The sequence below is a fragment of the Budorcas taxicolor genome, chromosome 12 (genome assembly GCF_023091745.1).
Source record: "Budorcas taxicolor isolate Tak-1 chromosome 12, Takin1.1, whole genome shotgun sequence".
Classification (NCBI taxonomy): domain Eukaryota; kingdom Metazoa; phylum Chordata; class Mammalia; order Artiodactyla; family Bovidae; genus Budorcas; species Budorcas taxicolor.
In genome coordinates this window covers 73107458-73134747 of record NC_068921.1, presented here as the reverse complement: position 1 = coordinate 73134747, position 27290 = coordinate 73107458, and the positions used below count along the sequence as shown (strand labels likewise).

The window sequence follows — 27290 nt, the reverse complement described above, 5'->3', positions numbered from 1 at the left end:
GCAAACAACAAGGGATTAATCTCCAAAATATACAAAAAGCTCATGCAACTCAACATCAAAAAGCAAACGACTTAAGAAAAAATGGGCTGAAGATCTAAATAGACATTTCTGTAAAGAAGATATACAGATGGCTAAAAAGCACATGAAAAGATGCTCAACATCACTAATTACTAGAGAAATGCAAATGGAACTACAATGGGGTATCACCTCAGATTGGTTTGAATGGCCATCATCAAGAAATCTACAAACAATAAATGTTGGTGAGGGCGTGGAAAAAAGGGAACCCTCCTACAATGTTGGTGGGTTATAAACTGGTATAGCCACTATGGAGAACAGTATGGAGGTTCCCCTAAGAAACTAAAAATAGAGCTACTGTTTGATGCAACAATCTCACTCCTGGGCATAGATCTGGAGAAAACCATGGTTTGAAAGGATACATGTATTCTGATGTTCACTGTAGCACTATTTACAATAGCCAAAAATATGAAAGCAACATAAATGTCCATCAGCAGAGGAATGAATAAAGAAGATGTGGTACATGTATACCATGGAATATTATTCAACCATAAAAAGGAAAGAAATTGGGTCATTTGTAGAGCTGTAGATGGACCTAGAGACTGTCATACAGAGTGAAATAAGTCAGAAAGAGAAAACAAGTATTGTATATTAATGCATATGTGTGGAATCTAGAAAAATGGTATACATGATCTTATTTTCAAAGCAGAAAGAGGGACACAGACATGAGTGAGAACAAATATATGGACACCAAGGGGGAAAGGGAGTGGGTGGAAGGAATTGGGAGGTTGGGATCAACACATATGCACTGTTGACACTCTGTGTGAAATAGGCAACTAATGAAAGCATACTCTATAGCACCAGGACCTCTGCTTAATGCACTGTGGTGACCTTAATGGGAAGGAAGTCCAACAGGCAGAGGATATATGTATATGTGTGGCTGACTCATTTCACTGCACAGGAGAAACTAACTGTGCAGGAGGAGAAGGGGACGACAGAGGACGAGATGCTTGCATGGCATCACCGACTCGATGGACCTGAGTTTGAGCAGGCTCCGGGAGTTGGTGATGGACAAGGAAGCCTGGCGTGCTGCAGTCCACGGGGTCACGAAGAGTCGGACCTGACTGAGTGACTGAACTGACTGACTGAAAAACTAACACGGCACTGTAAAGCAACTATATGCCAATAAAAATTAATTTAAAAACCATTTAAGTGAAAAAATAAAAAAATCATGGCTTTCATGCAAATAATAAATGGTCATTATTAGTCCATTGTAAATTTAAAATGGATTTTAAAATGAACTGTTATTAATTCATGATGGAATCAGTAAGATAATACAATTAGTTTTTATAGTCCATCCCTGACAAACTCCTCCTCGCTATTGCCATGTGCAGGATCGTTTGCACTGCTGTGAGCAGCAATCATTTGTATCACCATTCGTTTTCTACAAGTTAACTGCTGCCTTAACAGAGCTGTAAAACAAGCTAGTTGAAAGACCAAGGTGCTCACCTCAGCAGGATAAAACAACCCTGCAAACGGTCATAATCCAGCATTTCACTGAAGTGATATTCTGTAGCTACTCTCGCCCTTTCAGCATCTTTCACAGCTTCTTCCTTCGTTTTATTAACATCTCCCCATCCCCTCTTCAGCCCCATTCCTTGCTTCCTTCCCCAAAATCACAAGGAATCCTAGGCTTGGGTGAATGTTCCCTGTGTGTATTACGGACTGTGGGAAAATGCTTGTAAATATTTTATAAAAATGTGGAGGAAAAAAGGCTGGCCTAGCGAAAGCGTTAGGTACTACATGGAAATTGCTTTATAAAGAGCAGGTTCTGTTGTCCTGTGTCTCACAGAGGAACAGAGAATTCAAGCATTTGCACTGTAGCAGGAATAGTTAGCTTTGATTTAAACTGCGGTGCAGCGTGAGAGAGTGGAAGGACTCAGGCAGAATTCTAGAAAGTTAATCCTCTGACGAGAAAAGCCAAATAATTTAGAGATGGGAGTGAATGGTTATCAATGGGGATGAATGGGGAAGGAAAAAAGTAAAGTGTTTTTTTACATAAATAATGGTCTTGAGAAGTGTCCTTCCCTGTGGAAACTGGAGTCATCTCCAGGGATGAGGACGTAACTAGGAATCAGATCTGCCAGGTTTAAGGTACAGACCTCCTCAAGAAGTGGGCCAAAGCATAACTGACAACGATAGAGGTGGACAGGAGACAGGTACAGTGAAATGCTACCTGAAGACAAAGGAGCAGCTGTGGGACCATGACTACATGAGGAAGGCTGGAAAAGGAAGTGGTTTGTAGGGGAATATGATGAGTTCCGTTCAGGACCTACTTATGACCTGGTGAATTCATATCATATATTTATGTGTATCAGCTCCATCTTTCTCTTGTTCCCGCTTCGCTTCATTCTTCCCTTCAAGTTTAAACCTCTCTTGAAGAATAGAAAGAGCTTGGTTTTCTTTGATTTGACCTCACGACCAAGCAAGATGACTTACACGTAGAAGATATTGAATGGATAGGTGAATGGATGGATGGATGGATGAGTGGATGAATATTCAAATGTTCCTGAGCAGAGATTTCCCTTTGCTCCTTGGAGTTCCTTAGAGGAAAGTGAGTCAGGAGGAGAGCAGAGGTTGGAAAAGGCTGGTGATCTTTCCAGACAGATGTAAAAGATCAGAAGGAAGAGTTGGCAGAACCTAAAAATAAGTTGTGATTTGAGAAGTATGAAAATAACAAATGCATTTTATGCTTATAGAATGTGAAATTAAAATTTAACCTTGAATGACACAGAGATTTATTGCTCCTAATGTCATGTTAAGTAAACGCCATCCCAGTTTTGTTTTTATTTTTTTTTCACTTGTCTCTAACTGCTTGGCCTGGTGCGGTCATTTTTATTGCTCTAGATGGCACCTGTTTTCTTGTAAAAGCAGAGTCTTTCTGCTAAGTCATCCTGAAGTCCAACTTAACTTGCAAAATGTGTTCTGTAATTAAATTAAAATCGCAGGATGTTTTGGATTACAGGAATCTTCTTTCAACCAGACCTGAGGTTAGTGAGAGAGTGTGACCTATCTGGGATAGAATTCCCTCATCCAAAACAAAAAGAACATTTCACTGGATTAATGTTCAACTCACTGGGAGATTCTTGGTCCAATTTGCTGAAGATTACATGTGGTTTATGATAAAGAATATTGTGCATCTAGGGACTTCCCTCATGGGCAGTGGTTAAGACTCTGCGCTTCCACTGCAGGAGACCCAGGTTCAATCCCTGGTCAGGGAAATAAGATCCCATGTCTTGTGTGGTGCAGCCAAAAAGTAAAATAAATAAATAAATATTTAAAAAATTGTCAAAAAACGCCACTACTGTGCATCTTATTTCTATTTATAAATTGTGTGCTACGTATTCCTTATATCAGTGCATGCTCAGTTGCTCATTTGTGTGTGACTCTTTGTGACCCCATGGACTGCGGCCTGTCCTGCTCCTCTGTCCATGTGATTTTCCAGCCAAGAATACTGGAGTGGGTTGCCATTTCCTCCTCTAGGGGATCTTCCCGACCCAGGGATCAAAGCTGCATCTTCTGTGTCTCCTGCATTGGCAGGCAGATTCTTTACTGTGAGCTACCTGGGAAGTCCTGCATCAGTAAAATCTATCATAAACATACATATGTACTTACATGTGCATATAAGGATATATATCTGTATATCTTTATTTATGCTTTATCTGTACTTTTTTGGGGCACTGGTTGTTAACATTTACCAACACATCATTGTCCAAAAAACAAACAAACAAACAAACAAACATGGTGGATGGTAGTAATAGTCATAAGAGAGTTGCATGAGGCTGTGGAATCCCTGGGAGATGAGGACTCTGTCATGGGCTTCATGGAGGCGATGAGGACCAGAGGAGGCTAGAGGCAGAAGAACTCGAGGGAACCATTTTGGGGGAGGCCCTTGGCTTTGCTTGTCCCACTGGTCCCTGGGGGAAGAAGGGACCAGTCACAAGGGGGCCGCTGCCTGCCTGAGGTTGTCAGTGTGCTGTATTTTCTGGAACCCAGGATGAGATTCAGCCTCTGAGAACCACAAAACATTGCATGAGAAGACACGGTGTGCTCAGGAACTATCAACACCTCTAGAAACAGCAATGTCCATCTCTTTCTGTGGCTCCAGGACTGGTTAGCACAGAACAACCTGGAGAGAAAATGGCCTAGTCCCACTGGCCAAAGTCCACCAGCCAGGGTTTTCTGTAAAGGGGCATTTTTTCCTTCAACTGGACTTAAAGGCTTGGAATTCAAACTTTATTGTGACATGGGGGAATGGAATTAAGCCCCCAAATGTCCTTTTGCATTACATGTAACTATGACATGTCCTATGGAGTTTGTCTTCAATATCTATTCATATTGACAAATTTTCATGGGAGTCAAGCGTTCTGACCCTGACATCATTTCCAGGCCCCCTCGCATCCTTCTCTCCTCACACACACCACCCACTCTGCTGTCATCCCCCCTGAACTGCTAAGATGAGGCCAGAGTGTAGAAAGGACAGCACTTCCCTTCCCACCTGGCCATCAACCCCATAAATGGGTGGGGAGAATGGGCGAGGAGCTTGAGCAGCGGTGTGGTCTCAGCATCAGCCTTCTTTAAATCGTTGGAGAGGAGGACCAGGTCTTGGTCCAATGTGGCACCAACACTAAAACCTGTCTTGCCTTGGCCATCCCGGCTGTGGTGTCTCTGTGGGAAACACCTGCCCATAGGTGAGCTGAAAGTGTCACCATCTTGGGGCCCTGGGACAAGCCTCTCTGCAGTTGACATTGGGAGGGAGGGGGAAGGAGCCAGGTGGACGCAGAGGCCAGCAATAGTGGAATGACCTTGACGAGAAATGCAGGTGCTGGATTTCTAGGTGGGAGGAGCTTGTGTGCAGTGATGTCATTGGGAAACTTATGCCTAGGGGTCTTTTCTAGAAGACTTGTTGCATAGAAAGCAAAGTGTGTTCACATAGAGGAAAGGCTGATGGTGCAGAGGTGGTAGTCATGGAACTTGAGCCCTGCTGAGGAGAATCCACGTTCTCCCCTGAGACAAGAGCAAGTAGGAGACGAGATCATCATAGGCATTACCGGGGAGCTCGGAGATATTTAGGGCAGCGACCCCTGGAAAAGTCTGGAGTTTCTGCCTGGATTTCATTTGAACTGGGGGCAGAAATGTGAAGATTTAGCATTTGTTCCCATAGGTTGGTGTAGTGTAGAATATAACTTTTACACATAAGAAGAAAATATATAAGATAAAGATTAAATAGTAAAAAAAAATTGCATCCTGATTAAGGGAAGAATCAAGATTTGTAAATAGGAAGAGAAGGGCTCTCAATTAAGTTAATAACAATAATTATAAATGTTTTTTTAAGAAGCTAAGAAAGCACAGTTCAGTTGTGGGGGTGGTGTATGGCCAGGCAACAGAGTAATGAGGAGAAAATCCTGACGAGAAAAAAATTCAGGAAGGAAGTAGCTTACTGATTTCCCCTCCTCCTGTCAACCATTTGAGTTAAAGTAAGACCTGCGAAAGAACCACTGCTTCCAGAGAAATTGTCCTCAAACATGTTTTGTAGCACAGTTAACCCGAGTGGTACCAGGCTATCTCGAGGTGCTGCTGCTGCTGCTGCTGCTGGGGACGGCCTCTAATCTGGTCTGCTTGCAGTGAATGACATTTATGTTTACCCTGCACTTTCTACCCAGTTGCTTGTAACCTGCAGAAAGTAACTCTCACAGAAAGGGCCCCACAGTCCAGCCCCTCTTCAGAATTCAGCGGATGAGGAGCTGGGGAGCTCTGTTTTCTGCTGACGGTGGTCATGCATGGCTGGGTGATTTATGGTCAAGACCAACAGCCACATCCATATCTCAGAGTCACTAATTACCAAGAGAAGGACTCAGCCCACAACCACTCAGAGGATAGAAAGTTCTCAGAGAGTGAGTATGCTCGAATAATCAGAATAATCAGACATTTTTTTTTTTTTTAATAAAATCACTTTCTGCTTTCTCAGCTGCGCCTTTCAAATATAAGCTGTTTGCTATGGCCCTAAGGAAACGTTGTGAATGGTGCCTGAGATTTTTCATAATGTTAATATCTGGATGAAAGGACCAGGTATGATCTCAGCATGAAGGCAATGACCAGGGAGAAGGGCAAAGGTCAAGGAAATACCCCAAATTTCAAAAGGGTACATTTCAGAAATGGCCATTGGTGTGCTTGATAGCAAACCCCAGATCGATTCTAGAATAGATAACTAAAGAGGTGGTTTTAGAGCTCTTAGTAAGGCAAGAAGCTCTCAGAATTAAACTGGAAGAAGCTCTGTTTTGCAAGCATGAACTGGCAGCACCAGATGGCAAGTCAAAGAGCAGACAGTGTCTTTCTCAATCTAGTGCAGCAGGTGAGCGGGGAGGCTGAGCTCAGGTGAACCGCTGGCTGAGCCACAGACAAGGCAGAGCTTCCTGGAGGGGCAATGGGAGGGCGGTAGGCGGATTCTGCAGGATTGGGCAGTTGACAAGGTTGGGGCTCAGAGGACCCTGGCAGGCTATAGTTCATGGGGTCGCAAGAGTCGGACATGACTTAGCTACTAAACCACCACCACTAGAGTGTGCGATCAGCAGTCTGGGAAAAACAAAGAGGAGAAATCATGCTGCATCCTCTTGGATTTGGAAATCCAGGGCTAAGTGTGCAACTGGGTGGAAGATGTCTTTACCTTTGGAGGAGGAGCTCCACAGAGACCACAGGGAGTATGCAGAAGGCTTTTGTATGATATTAAACAGTGAAAGTAAAAGTTGCTCAGTCACGTTGGACTCTGTGGGACCCCATGGACTATACAGTCCGTGGAATTCTCCAGGCCAGAATACTGGAGTGGGTAGCTGTTTCCATCTCCAAGGGATCTTCCCAACCCAGGGATCAAACCCAGGTCTCCTGCACTGCAGGCAGATTCTCTACCAGCTGAGCTACCAGGGAAGCCCAATATTAAACATCAGTTCAGCTCAGTTCAGTCGCTCAGTCGTGTCCGACTCTTTGTGACCCCATGAACTGCAGCATGCCAGGCCTCCCTGTCCATCATCAACTCCTGGAGCTCACTCAAATCCATGTCCATTGAGTTGGTGATGCCATCCAACCATCTCATCCTCTGTTGTCCCCTTCTCCTCCTGCTCTCAATCTTTCCCAGCATCAGGGTCTTTGCAAATGAGTCAGCTCTTCACATCAGGTGGACAAAGTACTGGAATTTCAGCTGCAACATCAGTCCTACCAATGAACACCCAACATGGAGATGACCAAATCGGGATTCAAAATCGTCTCGAAGGCAAGATTTGTTGGTTGGAGAAAACAACCACCACAATAATAATGAACTCGCTTGTTAGCTCATTTAATTTTTTTCATAAGGGAGATATTATTATCATCCTTATTTTACAGGGAAAGAAACTGAAACACGAGAGGTTAAGAAACTAGACCAAGGTCACACAGCTGATAATGGTAAACCTAGGATTTGAACAGGAAGTCAGGTTTCAGGTTCTGCCCTCCAGAAGGAAGTAGGAAGGAAACTGATGGTCATGGAGTATTTATAATCTGCCAGAGACCAAATTCCCCCAAGGGAATACTTAGGAAGCTGGAAGGCCTGGAAGGAGATGAAATGATTTAAAGTAGGACCTGGTGAAAGATGATGGCGATGTAATAGAAGGTTATTTTTAGGCACTGCCCAGGCCTAGGAAGGCATTTGAGGATGAGGCAGGATTATGGCTTTTTTGTGTTGACCCCAGATCTACGTGAATTATTTGTTACTATGGCCAGGATGAATGGTGATCGGTCATTTCTATTCATTGGGTCCACATTTCTGTCTGTGAAAATCTTGGTCTCTAAGTCTGTCTTTTGACTCTGATGATTGTGGTGTGGGATATGGGTGAGATGTCTACATGGTGAGTTGTGTGTGCGTGTGTGTGTGCACATGATGTGTAGAGGTGTTTTCATGGTGAGAGTTTGTATGGACGTGTAGTTAGCTGTAGAACCAGCTGTGTCTGTGTGCATGCCTGTGCCCACATGGAGTGAGCACTCTGGTGCGAGTCTGTCTTATGATTCTAGAGTAACTGGAGCACAAGCTGGATGGCTCACCACCCTGGGCGATGGCAGTCCCCCCCACCCCTAGCACTCCCAGGGGAGATTAATGAAGGAGCAGGAAGCAGAAGCAGAAAGAGCCCTATAAAGCAGAGTGTAGTTACTGCTCCCTAAGAACCTTCGGGCGCCCCTACAGGACAGCATTGGAACAGAAGTTCCCTGGGGAGGCTGCTATGGTCTCCTAACCCTCCGGTACTGACTTGAATCTGGAATAGAGGGAGTTAGGATAGTTCAGTTCAGTTAAGTCACTCAGTCATGTCCGACTCTTTGTGAGCCCAGGGACTGCAGCATGCCAGGCTTCCCTGTCCATTACCAACTCACAGAGCTTACTCAAACTCATGTCCATTGAGTTGGTGATGCCATCCAACAACCTCATCCTCTGTCATTCCTTTCTCCTCCTGCCTTCAATCTTTCCCAGCATCAGGGTCTTCCAATGAGTCAGATCTTCACATCAGGTGGCCAAAGTATTGGAATTTCAGCTTCAGCGTCAGTCCTTCCAATGAATATTCAGGACTGATTTCCTTTAGGATGGACTGGTTTAATCTCCTTGCAGTCCAAGGGACTCTCAAGAGTCTTCTCCAATACCACAGTTCAAAAGCATCCATTCTTCAGTGCTCAGCTTTCTTTATAGTTCAACTCTTACATCCATACATGACTACTGGAAAAACCATAGCCCTGACTAGACAGACCTTTGTTGGTAAAGCAATGTCTCTGCTTTCTAATATACTGTCTAGGTTGGTCCTAGCTTTTCTTCCAAGAAGCAAGCATCTTTTAATTTAATGGCTGCAGTCACCATCTGCAGTGATTTTGGAGTCCCCCAAAATAAAGTTGTCACTGTTTGCATTGTTTCCCCATCTATTTGTCATGAAGTGATAGGACAAGATATTAGGATAACTTGGGTATTTTCCCAGGTGACATAAATCAGTTCTAGATAATTCTGTAAATAGCATCTGTTGGCTCCTCTTTGTGGCTCCATCTCCTACCAAGACCACCACCCACTGCATTCCCTTTATTAACTGGACCATGGAAGTGATTCCTGCTTCACTCCTTCCCGCCCACATTCTCACATCTTGGAGAATAGTCCTTCCCAAGGTAGAGGGTAGGAGAGGAGCCTGTTCTGCTAAGGAAATAGAACCTGGGGCAGGAGAACCCGCTGGGCAAACCAGCAGGCAGTCCGGCCAGCTGGGACTGGAGCTCAGAGTTGAAATCAGGCATTGGGTCAGGACTGAGTGGCCTGGCAGGTTGCAATTCGTGGGTAGGACAGTCATGAGACAGATGTACTGTCTGGAGCCCAGACATCAGCGGGCAGAGCAAAATGTGAGGTTTGAGGTCCAGGTTTCAACAGGAGAGCGGTTTTACTGTTCTGTTCCAGAAAGTGGGAGGCTGATCATAGTGGGAAGAGCACAGAGCAGGCATGCAGGACTGAGGAAGGAAGAGAGACTCAGCTTCCCTGGGGACGTTTGTAAGAGTCCTGCAGAGTGGGTGAAAATCCCCAGACGTGACTGGCTGGAGGTTTGCTGGTAAATGAATGAGGGCCTCTGCTGTGGTCAGACAGGGAGAAACTAGCCTTCATTTTCCTGCCCATGTCACTGAGAGTCACATTTTGTGTTATGCAGAAAATGTGTCTCCCAATAAGGTGATTGCTTTGGCTGTGATATTCATGGACTATGTTTGATTCATATAAAGCAAAAATACTGATTCAAAGAAATCCAGTTAAAGGCAAGACTTGTGCTCTTATATCCACCTCTCCCCCCAGCCACCAGGGCTTACCCTATGCCTGGATTTAGCAGGAGTCCTTCCTTCCTCTGCAAGGGTTAGGAGGCACACCCCTAGGGCTTGCTTAGGACCTTTGAAGTTATCAGTTCAAGATAGAGAATTGCATGATTATTATGTTAATTCTAACGTACCTTAATATATTGATTTAAATTTAATAACATTACTATAACATTTACTACCTTAATTCATGTTCCCTTCTGGACTGTGAACAATCTCCAGGTCAGACAGGTCTTTTTATTATTTTGTTCCAAAGTAACCAGCATGGAGCTCGTGAGTTGTCCAAAAATAAGGCAATATGCAAATCAGAAATACTGATGTTTAAATATTCTCTACTTACATGTCACAGAATCTCAGATCTCAAACTGGAATTGACTTGAGGGATTACCTAGTCTGTCTTTCTGGGCTTCCTAAGTGGCTCAGTGGTAAAGAATCCACCTGGCAGTGCAGGAGACCCAGGTTCAACCCCTGGGTTGGGAAGATCCCCTGGAGGAGGAGATGGCAACCCACTCCAGTATTCTTGCCTGAAAAATCCCATGGACAGAGGAGTCTTGTGGGCTACAGTCCATAGGGTCGCAAAGAGCTGCACATGACTGAGTGACTGAGTATGCACACAGTCTGTATTTCCAGCCAGTGCAGGAATTATTTCTACCACCTTTTAACAGAGGACCAATAGCAGCCTCCTCCGGATGCTTCTAGCCAGTTCTTTGTGGGACATCCTGTTCCATCATTGGGCAACTCAGAAATTTCTCCATAGCCCCTGTGAATCTGATTCCCTGGTACCATCTACCCATCGGTCCTACTCATCTTCTTCCCATTCCTCAGTCCCTCCTACACCCAGCATTTTTTTTTTCCTTTTTCCAGGTGAAACAATTTCTCATGTGAATTTATTTCAAGACCTTCCATCCTCCTAGTTACCCTCCTCTCAAATCAATGAATGTGGTTTGTATTTGTGTTCCTTGAAGTATGGTGCCCAGGGGAGCATATGGGGAGAATATGTCTTCTAACTTAACATTCTTATGCTATTAATGGCACTTCAGATTGCATTAATCCTTATGGCTGCCACCTTTTCCTGTTGTTCTTTATTAAACATCTAAAACGCACAGTTTTTTTAAAAAATTCGGTTCAAACTATTATCTTTCATTCTATCCAATTGATGTTTAAAGCCAGACATTAAGTTGAGGATCTGATTGCTTGAGATCTTGCTATGTATTGGAAAACACTTCTGGGAGAAGGGATGGAAATTAGTTTGGGACCTGCTCTGTAGCCAGCTTCTTCTTTTGCTGCCCACAAGTCTCTGGGCAGGAACTTCAGAGCATCTATGACCCCTTCATCCCTCATGAGTCACCAAGTTAGTTGGTCTCATCATCTCTACCTCTAAGCACCCTCCTTGTCAGTTCCCAATGCTGCCCTCATGGTTCAGATTCTCACATGAAATACTGCAGGATCTTTCTGAAATGCAAGTCCCATCAGAAATTCTCTGCTCAGAATGTTTCAATGGCTTTCTAGCGCCTCTAAGACAAAGTCTAAGTCCCCTAATGAAGCTTAAAGGTCTCTTTGCAAATTCCCCTCTCTCTGCACCTGCACCCCGTCTGAGCCTGCTCCTGCATGTCCACGTGTCAGCCTTTCCGATGTGCTTGATGGTCCCTGATGCACTTAGCTCCTTCTGCCTTGAGGTCTTTGTTTGTAGATGCTTCAGGCCCTGCTCTGAATCCTCTGCACAAATTAATTCACTTTCTCCTCACCACAGCCCTCTAAAGTAGATAATATTACTAAGTAATAATAATATTAATTATATTTAATTAATTAAAGAGTAGTAATAATATTACTTCCATTTTACAGACAAGGGAGCTCATATTTCAAGCATTTTTGTCTGGAGTCACACAGTTAATAAATTGTAGAGCTGGATAAGTCCCCTGACCTGAAATGCCCTCCCTTCCTTTCTCTGGGCCAACTTCTACCCATCTTTTAAGTCAGTTCAAGCATTAGCTTTTCTGGGAAGTCTGCCTATGCCCTGAACTTAACCCCAGACAGCACTTACTGTCCTGGGCTAATCGCTTGCTAAATGATCATCTCCTCTAAGCCATATATCCACAGAGGATAGGCCTGGGTCCTGTCCTCACTTGTCCCCATCTGCTGCCCTGGGAATCTAATGAATGGAAAGGAACTTATTAGTGAATAAGCAAATCAACTACTTAGAGGATTCCTTTTGTAGCTGTAATATGATACCATAGCCATTTGCCAGACTGTTAATTTTGATCATCAGTTTTTTCCTGTAATGTGTACAAAAATTTGGTCCAAGTTAAATTGTAGACCAGCTGTCTCCTGAAAATCTGCCCAATTATCCTGGCTTTATTTAAGAGTGTTACCGCTTTCTGAAATGCTCTGCAAGTGTCTAAAAATGCATAACAGTGGTGGGTTTTACCAGTCCCAGCATGCTCTTTGCTTAGATGCGCTTTGAGTTCATCCGCTTGAGGATGCGAATTAGTCTGTGGGTGAGTCAGGGAATCGGAGCAGAAGAGACTCACCGGCGCCAGCTGGCCGCACTCGGGGTCAAAAGGACAATGAGCGAGAGAGGAGCCCTGGACCTGGGAAGAAACACATCTGAACCTTTTCTACACAAAATATTCACCACAAGAAAACACAGACTGACAATCAGATAAGCTGCTGCTGCTGCTGCTGGTGAGTCACTTCAGTCGTGTCCGACTCTGTGTGAGCCCATAGACGGCAGCCCACCAGGCTCCCCTGTCCCTGGGATTCTCCAGGCAAGAACACTGGAGTGGGTTGCCATTTCCTTCTCCAATGCATGAAAGTGAAGAGTGAAAGTGAAGTCGTTCAGTCGTGTCCGACCCTCAGCGACCCCGTGGACTGCAGCCTACCAGGCTCCTCTGTCCATGGGATTTTCCAGGCAAGAGTACTGGAGTGGGGTGCCATTGCCTTCTCCCATTAGATAAGCAAGAGAGGCCATAAAGGGGAGGGGGGATGGCAAAGCACTTGCCTTCCTGACCTACCTATGCAAACACTACCAAAGGATTCCATAGCCATACTGTGTTTACTGTATTTTCTTGTTTTTTTTTTTTTTTAAATTATTTATTAGGCTGTGTTGGGTCTTAGCTGCAGCAATGGGGTCTTAGCGCATGATTTGTTCCCATGCTCGGGCTCCCTAGTTATGGCACACGAGTGCTGGAGCATGCAGGCAGGCTTCGCTGTTTATCAGAGCTCGAACCCATGTCCCCTGCATGGCAAGGCAGAATCTCAACCACCGGACCATCTGGAAAGTCCCTGTATTTTCTTGCTTTCTGCATTCTCGGTGCTCTGGCATCCAGGGCATCACTGTGGCAGGTAGGGGAGGGCAGTACCAAGGCCAGTGGATTCTTAGAGATAAAATACATGTGCCACTTTCAGAGACAAATCAGCTAATCCAAAGCCCACATCCCAGTGATCTCCTTGATCAAGCTTTCATACATCAAGCCAATGTTCCTCCATCGTGATCAACCTGGGGCGGGTACCCGACAACTCAATAAAAGCTCTTGCCTCTGTTTTCCTCTCACTCCTCAGCCTCCTGACTGACTCTAGTGCTTCCTAGCCTGGGCCTGTGTGGGGATCCAGGCTCCTACTTCTGGGGATCTGTGAGTGTGGAAACTTCCTCCTCGATGGCATTTCATGTCTGTGCATCTTACCATCCCTGATTAAAACAAATTCCAGGCACATTTAAAAATATATACTTAATAGGGCTTCCCAGGTGGCATTAGTGGTAAAGAAATCCTATGCCAGTGCAGGAGATGTAAGAGACATGGGTTCGATCCGTGGGTTGAGAAGATCTTCTGGAGAAGGAAATGGCAACCCACTCCAGTATTCTTGCCTGGAGATTTCCATGGACAGAAGAGTCTGGTGGGCTATAGTTGGTGGGGCTGCAAAGAGTCGGACACAACTGAGCACGCACATACACAGAGGATTCTTTTTCTTGATCTTCCACAAATTTTGGTATGTAACTAATATCATCATCTTCTCAGTGAGAAAAGGAAACAATGAATTTAAGTAGCTTATCTGTGCATGCATGTCACACAAAAAAATAGTGGTCGAGCTAGGACTTCAACTCAGGTTTTAGGCTGGTACAAACACTGGACATTTCCCCCAAAATTCTATAGACAACCATACAAGGTTATAAATACACTCTCCTGTGAGTCTCGGTTAATCTGTAAAATGGGAACTACAGAGTACCATCTTTTGGATAAATATGATCATGTATGTGAAATTACTTTGTAAAATGCAAATGTGAATCAAATCAGTACATTAAACTGTCACAAAGTTTTTCCCAGTGCTCAGAACCAGGAATATTTAAGGAACCTTTGTCTATTTTTGACTGCCCAGAACACAAATAGGCTATCCCAATGGCTTTCCTAACGGCTCAGCAGGTAAAGAATCTGCCTGGAATGCAAGAGGCTCAGGAGACACAGTTCCATCCCTGGGTTGGGAAGATCCCCTGGAGAAGGAAATGACAAACCACTCCAATATTCCTGCCTGGAAATCCTATGGACAGAAGAGCCTGGTGGCCTACAGTGTATAGGGTTGCAAAGAGTCGGACATGACTGAGCACGGCATGGTAACGGTAGGAGCATACAAACACATCCTAGGTCTGGTGAGGCTCTACTTCCCACCATGAAGCCTGAAGGGGGCCTTTTCTCCCCATTCCAGCAGATGCAACATGTGACTGACAGAAGGAACAGGTCCACATCTGCGGTGAGAAACTGTCTTCGACACAAAGTGTGGTCCTGGCTAATGATGTACAGTGAATCCTAACCTGTAGGATAAGCACAAACTTTAATCCAATGAACACAATAGCCTTCACTTTGTCATAAATATGACATAGGGTGTGCAACAAAGGATCAGAGGCCTCCTTCTATTTGGTTTTGGATCCCAGGTAGCAGCTACGACTGTCCTGGCTAGAAACAAATAGATGGAGCAGAAGAAACAGTCACCTTCCTACCACTGAGATGTGAGCTCTCCCGGCATCAAAATCTGTATTCATAGGAATGATTGCTGCCCTTTATAGTGCACGGCTCTGTGTCAGGCACTGTACAAGGCGCTTTGCCTATGTTCTTTCGTTTCATCACCATTTCACAGGTAAGAACAACCAAAGAAGACAAAACAAGAGACACAGCTTAGAGTGGATATTGCGTCTAAAGACGACAAAGTGCTTTGAAATTGAGTCAAGAAGCTTTCAGGCCACAGTGAGGACTGAATTACAAGTGTTCCTATGATCTGAAGCTGAAGCTCCAATACTCTGGCCACTCGATGTGAGGATCTGCCTCATTGGAAAAGACCCTAATGCCGGGAAAGATTGCATTCAGGAGGAGAAGAGGGTGACAGAGGATGAGAAGGTTGGATGGTGTCATCGACACAAGGGACATGACTTTGAGCAAACTCCAGGGGATTGTGGACAGGGAAGCCTGGTGTGCTGCGGTTCATGGGGTCGCAAAGAGTCAAACATGACTGAGTAACTGAACAACTATGGTTCAGTTCAGTTTAGTCGCTCAGTTGTGTCCGACTCTTTGCGACCCCATGAACCAGAGTACACTAGGCTTCCCTGTCCATCACCAACTCCCAGAGTTCACCCAAACCCATGTCCATTGAGTTGGTGATGTCATCCAACCATCTCATCCTCTGTTGTCCCCTTCTCCTCCTGCCCTCAATCTTTCGCAGCATCAGGGTCTTTTCAAATGAGTCAGCTCTTTGCATCAGGTGGCCAAAGTACTGGAGTTTCAGCTTCAACATCAGTCCTACCGTTGAACACCCAGGCCTGATCTCCTTTAGGATGGACTGGTTGGATCTCCTTGCAGTCCAAGGGACTCTCAAGAGTCTTCTCCAACACCACAGTTCAAAAGTATCAATTCTTCGGTGCTCAGCTTTCTTTATAGTCCAACTCTCACATCCATACATGACTACTGGGAAAACCATAGCCTTGACTAAACAGAACTTTGTTGACAAAGTGATGTCTCTGCTTTTCAATATGCTGTCTAGGTTGGTCATAACTTTCCTTCCAAGGAGTAAGCATCTTTTAACTTTGTGGCTGAAATCACCATCTGCAGTGATTTTGGAGCCCAGAAAAATAAAGTATATGGTAATCTCCTAAAACTGATTCCTTATAACTACAGTAAAAGGGGGCTTGTATTTTTCACAACTGGAAATGCCTCTTGTCCAAAGAGGTCCTGGCTTACATCAAATCTTTTAAGGATGTCATCATTATTAATCTAAATGAGTTCCTAAAAATCTGTAGCTATACTGGGGCATCTAAGATGGTGAGCAACAAGAAGGTATGACTTTGACATGAAGTTATGTAAACATCAAAGAAAAAAATCTTGCAGCTTAAAAAGATCTTCTCTTTTTCTTTCTTAGAGGAGGCTTAATCTGGCCTAAGAAGATTTGTCTCAAATTGACAGTATAGGCTTAAATCAATTAATTATTTTAAAACACGATACAACCATTTTCATTCCTCTTTGGCTTCTGAGTTTTTTAACTCAGTTTGAAATTATTGTGACATTTAAGAGCTTATTGGCATAGAAAACTTTCCAAACATCTCACTGTTATGCTTTAAAAAAAGAATAAAAGAAAAGTAATTAGCGTTGACAGCAATGACTCTGTGTGAATGAGGAAATCCAAGTTTGTGTGTCCATTTTCTTGAAACTATGAATCAGTGTTCCTGATGTTGAACATACATCTCAATAGTAACCTGTGTCTTTGATAAAGATTTTGATTCAGGATGAAGAAAGTAGAAAGATTGTGTTGCTTCTCCAGGGGATCTTCCCATCCCAGGGATCCAACCCAGGTCTCCCGCATTGTAGGCAGACACTTTACCCTCTGAGCCACCAGGGAAGCCCTAAATGAATTTAAAAAATTCTAATTGAAGCATTGTCAGTGAAGAAATTTTTCCAAATTACCTCTCATGTGCAGCGTACACAGCAGACATAGAACAGAACACGCTATATTTCTATGGAGAAGCAAAGTCAAGAGCATGAAGTTTAAGGGTAGAAGGTTGTTTGGATCACCATCAACAATATTTAGAAACAAAATTTCTAACTCCACATTTTCTAAGATACATTTAGGGAAGTAGCTGTTGAAATCGTTATAAAAGGTTACAATGATTCTTTAGCCCACTTTGGAGCTAAGGTTGATTGCCTATTTTTCACAATAACTAGGTTTCATTAAGGAATAGAGAATGAAAGATAGAAGACCATAAATATATACCAGCTTAGCTGGTAAATAATCCATCTGCAATGCAGGAGACTCTGGTTCAATTCCTGGGTCGGGAAGATCCCCTGGAGAAGGGAACGGCTACCCAGTCCAGTATTCTCACCTGTAGAATCCTCATGGACAGAGGAGCCTGGCGGGCTACAATCCATAGTGTTGCAAGGTGTCGGACATGACTGGAGCGACTAACGCACAGTGCAGCAGAGCATATATATGTATGTATATATATAAAGAACAAACCCGGAAAGAACAAAGAAATACACTTACCCACATGAGATATCTTCTACTTGCTGCCCGAGGTGGAACTGGGCCAAGAGGTCTGTGGAATGACAACCATGTCCCCCACAACACTCTCCTTTAACAGTTTCCCCTGCACCTCGGGAAACCTTCCACAGCCGAAGGAACAATTTTGAACTATCCCAAGATAAGTTTACAAGTTGGGACTGAAGAGAGATGAGCATTGATTCCTATAACGAGGGCTTAGGAGAGCCCATGTTATTTGGAGGCCTGTGTCCAAGCTTGAACTGTTCCCTTGATTGTCATTAGAATCTCCTGAATTTAGCTAAATATCCTCTCTTTATCCCTTGGCACACATTGTGGACTAATGACATGAATACTTGACACAAAAACCCCTTAAAATATTAAGCTTTAGTAACTTCCTAGTTAAAATTTTATTTCATTTTCTTTACTGGGGCCAAGGTTCAGTTTTGCCATTTGATTGTGAAAACTCTATGTATTATAAATTACTGGGGGAATTTTTAGTATAATAAACCCACAACTTGTGACTGATTTGTAAACATACCTAATAGGCAGAAAACAGATGCAGATAGTAATTCCATAATGTCAAACAAGCAAGTAGCCAATAGTTGTTGCCTGGAGGTATCCCAAGGTATGAAAATATCTTTCTTTGAAGTATAGTTGATTTAAATATCATATTAATTTCAGGTGTACTATACAGTGATTTGGTATTCTTATAAATTATACTGAAAAACCTTTAAATTTTTTTCCTCTTGAGGATACATATACTTGCAGTATGTTGCAAGAAAACCCCTTGCAATAGTTTCTAATACGCATAAAGTTGAAAGCTCATCTACATACATATTTTTGATAAATCCTGACGAAAACCTCATGTGCATTTTATTTCCCTTCTACTTTAAAAATTTCTTGTCCTGCTATTTTATTACTAAGCATAGTTCTTTAAAAATATGGAAACCCCTCTAAAAACTCTTACTCTCAATACTATATGTCTTCTCATATGTTCATATCACTGTGAATATAAGTATATATACACATATATATGAGTATATACATGTGTGTGTATGGATTTCATGTTAGAATGGCCTGAGGAAATACAAGGATTTCGGATAACATAGGATCACGACTTCCCTGGTGGTCTAGTTGTTAAGACTCTGCTTCCACTGTAGGGGGCAAAAGTTGGATCCCTGGTTGGGGAACTAAGATCCCCACATGCCAGGCAGGGAGGCCAAGAAAACAAAACAGTATAACATATGGTTTCTGGTGGTGTGTGTTCCTATATGTGTGTATATGGAGTCCTCCATGACATAAGGCAAATCGAAACGAGTCTGAAAACAAGCCAGTCACCTCTGCCCTTTCCCTTGGCATCTATTATTCACATTAGATATTTCTAACACAACCATTGGCCTTCCCTGGTGGCTCAGACAGTAAAGCATCCCCCTTCAATTCAGGAGACCTGAGTTTGATCCCTGGGTTGAGAAGATCCCCTGGAGCAGAGAACAGCTACACACTCCAATATTCTGGCCTGGAGAATTCCATGGACTGTATAGTCCATGGGGGAGGGGTCACAAAAAGTGGGACACGACTGAATGACTTTCACCATATTCATAGTTATTCTTAATTTTCCTTTTCCATATAAAAGGCATGATTTAATTCTTTCAGCCAACACTCACACACATCATCCGTCTTAGGCAAATCTTGGCACTTGGATTAAGCACCCAGTCAACAGCAGACTGAACGCAGACACTTGATCGCCGTGAGGGGGAAAAGCGACATTTTGCTTCCACCCCAAGCAAAGCTATTATATTTACCTTCTACTTTGAAGATAGTAAAGTGCGGCCGGCAGTGGAAAGAACCCAATGCGTTGCCTGCGCAGTTCATCCAGAGCCCCTGGTAAACCCAAGTGGCCGTTATCACCGAAGATGCTCTGGTGGTTACTTTCCACTCATTGGACGCGGTGGCCGCGACGAGAGCGCCAAAGCCCCCGACGCCGAACACCAGAGCCGAGATCTGAGCCCTGGACATGTCGCTCAGGCGTCTCCGGGGACACTGTCCAGACAGATGGAAGCCGTGGTCTAGGCATGCAGCGGGCACAACCCGCGTGGACCAGCGTGGCAGCGAGTCAATGCGGGTAGGTGACAGCGCTTCATGCTCGGATGGCCGGAGGAAGGACTGGAATTTAGGATACAGTCTGATTTACCGATGGCGTTTTAGAAGTAGCCAAAGACAATCTTTCTACACGGTTATTTACTAAAACTTTGTAGACCGATTCTAAAGGTTTTGAGTTTGCAGATTTTTTTTTCCTGGCTCCGTAGTTAATGCTTAATTTTCTGTTAGTCTGAAGCTTAACGAACCATGGAATGACCAGATATTACAAAGTACAAATTATACAGTAACAGTGAAGGCTTACTTGACCCATTGCTTTAATTTTGTGTGTTTCTGAGTCTTACGTAAATGGAATCATTGTGTTAGGTTTCTTCTGTAACCTATTTTTCCCCACACATTGCATTTGTGAAATTTATTTGTGTTCCAGAATGTAGCTATAGTTCATAAATTATGAGAGGAGAATATATTTCATTAGATGAATTTTGCTGGGTTATAGAGATCCAACCAGTCCATTCTAAAAGAGATCGGTCCTGGGTGTTCATTGGAAGGACTGATGCTAAAGCTGAAACTCCAATACTTTGGCCACCTCATGTGAAGAGTTGACTCACTGGAAAAGACCCTGATGCTGGGAGGCATTGGGGGCAGGAGGAGATGCGGATGACAGAGGATGAGATGGCTGGATGGCATCACCGACTCGATGGGCATGAGTTTGAGTAAACTCCGGCAGTTAGTGATGGAGAGGGAGGCCTGGCATGCTGCGACTCATGGGGTCTCAAAGAATCAGACACGACTGAGAAACTGAACTGAACCTGAACTGAACTATCGTTTTGAATCAGTACTTTGAAGATACAACTAATTTTTAGTTGACTTCCATTGTTGTTTTTGAGAAACTGACAGCCTGATTTGTCATTTCTGTGTAGATTAATCTATGTTTGGCTGGATTTAAGATTGTTTCTTTCGTTTTAGCATTTTCACTAATTTTCTAAGTGTGGATTTTTCTTTTTTAAATCTTCTTCAGGATTTACTGATCTTCTTGAAACTGATGCTCTTTTATCAGTTCTGAAGAACTGTTAGTTCTTTCTCTGTCTAGGAATTACCTCTGCCCTTATCCTTTATCTCATTCTGTGACTCTGATAAGATGTATTTTTTACTTTGTCCTATATCTCAAACTCCCTTTAACATTTTTTACCTCTTTATTGCTCCATGCTGCATTCTGGGAATTTTTTTTCAGACATATGTTCTGATTTTAAAAAATTTATCTTTGGCTATGTAAAACTCTTAAAAAAAAGTTCTAGAATTTCCATTTTATTCATCAAATCTGCCTATTTCATTTTTTTCTAACCTCTTGTTCTTTAGTCAAAATTCAGAAGCCATATTTTATTTTTTAGTATTAGAGATGTTTGTTGTTTATTTTTATTTATCTTTGGCTGTGCTAAGTCTTTGGTGCAGCATGGGTTTTTTTCTTTTTGGGGTGAGTGGGGTTTCCTCTCCAGGTTTGGTGCATGAGCTTCTCATTGTGGTGGCTGTTCTTGTTTCAGAGCACAGGCTCTGGGGTGAGAGGGCTCAGTAGTTGCAGCCCCTGGGCTTGGTAGTTGTGGCTCCCGGAATCTAGACCACGGGCTCAGTAGTTGTGCACAGACTTAGTTGTTCTGAGGCATATGGGATCTTCCTGGATCAGAGATCGAAGCCATGTCTCCTGCACTGGCAGGTGGATTCTTTACCACTGAGCCATCAGGAAGTCCCTAAAGAGGCTTATTTTATATTCTGTATCTCACTATTCTCATATCTGTGGTTTTTGCAGGTTGGATTGATTTTAGTTTTTCCCTAAAATTTCCAAAAGTTTGACTTTCTTACTCATGGTGGTTTGTTAAAACAGATGCTTTGTAATTTGTAATTGTGAGCTCACGTTTCTTGCAGCTTTACTCATGGAAATGAAAGGCAGGAAGGTAGAGAGGCAGGAAGGTAGAGAGGCAGGAAGGAGGGAGAGGAAGGAGGCAGAGGGAAAAGGATGAACACAGCCTATCTTGGAAGAGCAATGAACGGACTAAGATTTCCTGGAAGGCAGAAACTCTAGGCGGGTCAGGGGAGGGGAACTGGGAATACAGTGAGCAGGATAGGAATGTGCCCTCTGCTGGTAGGTGCTGAGTGGTGCAGAGAACACCAAGTCCAACTTCAGGCTGCCCTCTTCAGTGCAACGTGCTGACTTGTCTCCCAGGACAAGAATTTCTTTCGTTTTTGCAGGCAGGTGGCAATGTGAGGAGAAGATAAGGTAGAAATAGGAACTGCTGGGCTTCTGACAGGAGATTATCGTTTGATTGTGGAAAATAGACGTTCAGTCACTTTCTTCCATCCTCCTCAACCCCAACAAAAGCTGAAACCTAGAACTATTTGTGTCCCTGGGGATGAGTGGATCCACAGCAAACAGGACATTCAACCTTAAAGTGTGGACCATCTGAGCAAACCAAAAGTGTTCATCACCCTGCTCTCAGTAGCCTCCTCTTTCTGGGAATAAAAATAACAACAGATGACATTTATTTAACGCTTTTCTCTGTGCTCTACATGTCTTAGGTCATAATCTTCATTCTAAATTAGGAGGGAGGTATTTATGATATAATAAAATGTATGAGCCTGGAAGAGCTCACAGATTTCCACCCCTCTTCAAAGAAATCTCTTTTTTCTTCTTTTTAATTTGTTCTTTCCTTTTTTTTTTTTTTTTTTGGATGCACACTTGTAGTTCTCCCTTTGAATCACACTGGAAAAAGAGGCATCAGTACTGCGTTCATAATAAAATGCTCCTTGCAACCCCTCTTGCTCCTGTGATATACTCCCCGTTTCCGTTTCTATCTGCACGTGCATTTCTTGCTCCTTCAGTGAGATGATTAAAATAGGAACATGAATTTCTTTGAGTGTATGTGATTTACTGTCTAAAGAAAAGTAAAGAAGAGGAGAGAAAAAACAAACCAACAATTGAGAGCTTTGTTTTCACCTCAGTAAGGGTCCCAAATACAGTGGTGTCAAACTGACCCTGACAGTTGCCTAGTTTGGCCACGAGATGGCGCCATGCACCAATAAGACGCTATGGCTGCTGGGCTCAGGCTGCTCTGCAGGCTTGCATCCCATGGGGGGCTGGCACCCTGACAAGGGACATAGACAGAATGACAAACCCGGGGAAGTGAGTGAAGGCTGAGAACGTGGAGGCAATGCAGAGTAGTGGCGGGAAATGCAGACACTGGGGTCAAATGGGATCAAAAACTTCCCAGTCCAAGCTCTTCCATCTTCATTTTTCTGTGGACATTTACTTACTTGTATGTGTATATATTTGATTCATTGCGACCCCATGGATTATACAGTCCATGGAATTCTCCAGGCCAGAACACTGGAGTGGGTAGTCATTCCCTTCTCCAGGGGATCTTCCCAACCCAGGGATCGAACCCAGGTCTCCTGCATTGCAGGTGGATTCTTTACCAGTTGAGCCACCAGGGCTGGATGGCATCACCGACTCGATGGACATGGGTTTGGGTAGACTCCGGGAGTTGGTGATGGACAGGGAGGCCTGGCGTGCTGCGATTCATGGGGTTGCAAAGAGTCAGACATGACTGAGCCACTGAACTGAACTGAACTGAACTGATGTGTATGTGTGTGTGTATATATATATACATACATATTTATGGGTGGGAGCCCAACATTTTGTTCATTCAGTCCTACAGTCATTCATTCTTTCAAACACCACATTCTAGGCAGTTTTGATGCACACTGTCCATCCACCAGTGAGATAGTCATGCTGGATTTGGACTTGAGTCCAAATCAGGATTCATCATTTACTGATTCAAAGACCCTGGACAAGCGCTGTCCTTGAGCCTCATCGTTCTCATCCATAAAACAGGGATAATACCTTGCTGAATAGGGTGTTGTTAGAGTTAAAGGTGAGGGAAGTTCCCCAGAAATGTGCATGACCTGTGTTCTGTAACATATGCCACTGTTATTTGTCTAGGCCCTGAGCTCATGATGAAAGAAGTCATGAGACAGTCTCTCTCCCCTCAGATTTCCCTTTCCCAGTCTAACAGGGCAGCAACAAGCTCACAGAGGTTCCCTGCACAATGCAGCATGTAAGATGCCAGAAAGCTGCCCCCAATAACACCATGCATATCTCTTCCAAAATCATCTGAGTTCCTCTAACTTTCTGTTACTTTTCATTAGGTCTTGCAGCTCTACAAACATAATCTGTGCTAGACCCTGTTGTTGTCCGAGGTCAAAAAAACTGTTGAAGTTTGGAGCAAAGAAAGGTTTATTGAAAGAGTCAAGCAAGGAGTTTATGCTAAAAAAAAAATCCAAACTCTCTGATGGATTTCAGGGGAGAGTTTTTACAGGGAAGGTGAGGGAGAAAGTGCAGTGTAGGTGCTCACCTCCAGCATTATTCTCTGATTGGTTGATGATGAGGTAACAGGGTCATGTCATGGGGTTTAACATCTTCAGTCCTCAGGCTCCAGCTGGTGTGGGGGCTCCCTGCTCGTGGTCATCATGCAGTTAAATTCTTCCATCTGGTGAGGTTTTAGTATTTGCAGAACAACCTAGGAATGTGCATCAGACACTGTCATCTATATGATCTAAATCCTTCAGGGAAGGACTAAAGATTTTGTGATTGCTATATGGCTGATCTATTGTTTAATATTTTGTTGTTGTTGTTACTACACATTCACATTCTTTCAATCATTAATTCTTGAGCCAGCCTTCTGTGGCTCAGAGGAGGCCTGGGAGATTAAAGCTTTTCTCCAAGCAAGAGGGGCTTCCCAGGTGGTTCAGTGGTAAAGAATCCACCTGCCAATGCAAGGAGAAGCAGGATGCAGGCTAGATTTATGGTTCAGGAGGATCCCCTGGAGGAGGAAATGGCAACCCACTCCAGCATTCTTGCCTAGATAATCCCATGGACAGAGGAGTCTGGTGGGCTACAGTCCACAGGGTTGCAAAGAGTCGGACAGGACTGAGTGAGCACCGCATGCACAAACAAGAGGCAGGCAGAGGGCGTGGGGTGGGGCGGGATCTATCAGGAAGGCCCCACAGGGTCCTTCTCCCTAACAGCTGGACACCCTCCTATAGCACCCCTATTTGGTCTTGATGAGGGCAGAGTGCCCAGAGCGCGGGCTGCTATCTCCTTCTGCCAGCTTTCTCCTGGTCTTCACCACAGCTGAGGGAGCGTTTCTGATGCAGCCTGCCCCTCCCCCTCCGTCTTCTGGGTGGGGGCCCGGGCTCAGAGCGCGCCCTTTGGTAGAATTTGCAGCCCGGTGCCCAAACGTAGGCGCCTCTGTCCGGTGCCTTGGGTGCCGCAGTTTCCCTAAGTGGCTCCATCAAGTGCGCCTGCAGCCTCTCCTCACACCTGCGTGGCCCCCGGCAGAGCCGGCTTGGCCGCCCCTTGGTCCTGCTGCTCCCACCGCTCCCGACTCCAGGCCCCAGAGGCAGAGGCGCAGAGCGGGCTGCCCGCCGGTGCTCCACTCCCTGAAGCAGGTGGTTCTGTCTCCCTGAGAGGACCGCGCTGTGTCTGAGCCTCCAGCCTCCCCGCCGGCGCCTCCAGAAGCAGCTCCATCACCAGAGCAGCGCGACCCCGGCCCGCGGCCGCCCCCGCCGGCAAGATGGGGAAGCCCAACCCGCTGCAGGACGCGAACTTCTGCTCGCGCCTGTTCTTCTGGTGAGAGCCCGCCTGGGCTGGGACACCTCCGCCCTCGTGGGGCAGGTGCTTGACGCAGCCGCTGCGCTTTTGGGGACCGAGGAGGGGGGTGGTCGGGGCGAGGGAGCGCTTTCCGCTGGCGCCCTGGGGACCTGGCTGCTTGTAGCTCGTGGGGCCACGTGGTCCCTGGCATCTGGCGAGGGGAGCAGAGCCCGGGAGAGGGAACTCGTGGTGGGGCTCCCTGACTTGTAGCTCGCTGCCCCACCAGCGAACTCCTTAGGCCCTAGTAGGAGGGGAAGCGGGTGAAGCCGGAGGGGCGGCGAGTGAAGCAGGAGGCAGGGAAGCGGAGAACCCAGGCTGCCCAAGGGGAGTCTCCCGCCAAGCGGGAGAAGGACCCCCTCCACCCCCGCCTTCCTCCCTCCCAACACCCAATACCACACACCCACACTCCATCCTTAGCCAGCTTCCCCAGTACCGCTCAGGAATTCGCAGTTCTGAGCTAAAGCGGCATGCTTATTTTTCCCTTAAGCAAGCAGTTATGAACAGCTTTTATCCAATTAGTGCCCTGCACTGCTATCATAGTCCAAGAACGTCCCCTGCTGCTGCTGCTGCTGCTGCTGCTGCTGCTGCTGCTGCTGCTGCTGCTGCTGCTGCGTAGCTTCAGTCGTGTCCGACTCTGTGCGGCACCATAGACGGAAGCCCACCAGGCTCCCCCCATACCTGGGATTCTCCAGGCAAGAACACTGGAGTGGGTTGCCATTTCCTTCTCCGATGCATGAAAGTGAAAATTGAAAGTGAAAGTGAAGTCGTGTCCGACTCTTAGCGACCCCATGGACTGCAGCCTACCAGGCTCCTCCATCCGTGGGATTTTCCAGTCAAGAGTACTGGAGTGGGGTGCCATTGCCTTCTCCGAGAACGTCCCCATTCCCCCCATATTCCTTAGGTCACAACTGAGTTCTGCCTGCACCGGGCTCCCTCGTCACTGTGCCTATGACAATGTCTCTCTGTCTCCCTCCCTCTCTCCCTGTACATCTCTCACTGCATTTCCTGGTATCTATTTGTGACAAGTTTCATGTGTGTAAAAACACTTGTTTTTAATGTAACGAATGGGGATACTATTCTTGAATGCGTTTTGCTTTTGCCTGGGACACACAGCCAGGACTGGAGTATGTATTTGAACAGCCCCTTTCTCTATTGTGAATGCCTCTACTTCCACATTTGAGGACCAAACCCTGGGAACGTGGTCCCTGAAACCTGTGGGGTCTTACACAGATCTTTAGCCTTCAGAGAAGCAGTGCATGGTCTTGATGCAGGTGGTCCTGCCCAGAAGTCATTTGGTCCTGAAACCACTGAAGGGTCCCTGAACTGTGAGGAAACACCAATGAAAAACGCTGCAGAGAGCTGAAGCTCTTACCTGAAGTCTTCATCTAATAGCTGGGACCTTTATTTTTTTGGGCTCCAAAATCACTGAAGATGGTGATTACAGCCATGAAATTAAAAGACGCTTACTCCTTGGAAGGAAAGTTATGACCAACCTAGATAGCATATTCAAAAGCAGAGACATTAGTTTGCCAACAAAGGTCCATCTAGTCAAGGCTATGGTTTTTCCAATGGTCATGTATGGATGTGAGAATTGGACTGTGAAGAAAGCTGAGTGCTGAAGAATTGATGCTTTTGAACTGTGGTGTTGGAGAAGACTCTTGAGAGTCCCTTGGACTGCAAGGAGATCCAACCAGTCCATTCTAAGGGAGATCAGTCCTGGGTGTTTATTGGAAGGACTAATGCTAAAGCTGAAACTCCAGTACTTTGGCCACCTCATGCGAAGAGCTGACTCACTGGAAAAGACCCTGATGCTGGGAGGGATTGGGGGCAAGAGAAGGGGATGACAGAGGATGAGATGACTGGATGGCATCACCGACTCGATGGGCATGAGTTTGAGTAAACTGTGGGAGGACAGGGAGGCCTGGCATGCTGAGATTCTTGGGGTCGCAAAGAGTCGGACATGACTGAGCAACTGAACTGAACTGAACTGAACTAACTAGGCAGGCCTGAACTTTTGGATTTTAATCACTCTTGGGTGATTATTAGGTCTTTTGTTTCTGGA

At 44.9% G+C, this 27290-nt stretch overlaps 1 protein-coding gene across 1 annotated transcript in view; it reads right to left on the bottom strand.

Moving 5' to 3' along the window:
- Positions 1–19446, bottom strand: part of CLDN10 (claudin 10) — a 97113-nt gene extending 77667 nt beyond the window's left edge. The window contains exon 1 of the mRNA XM_052650279.1: positions 19290–19446. Coding sequence (XP_052506239.1) covers positions 19290–19446 — 157 coding nt within the window. The remainder of the gene's footprint in view (positions 1–19289) is intronic.
- Between the last annotated feature and the right edge of the window lie 7844 nt (positions 19447–27290).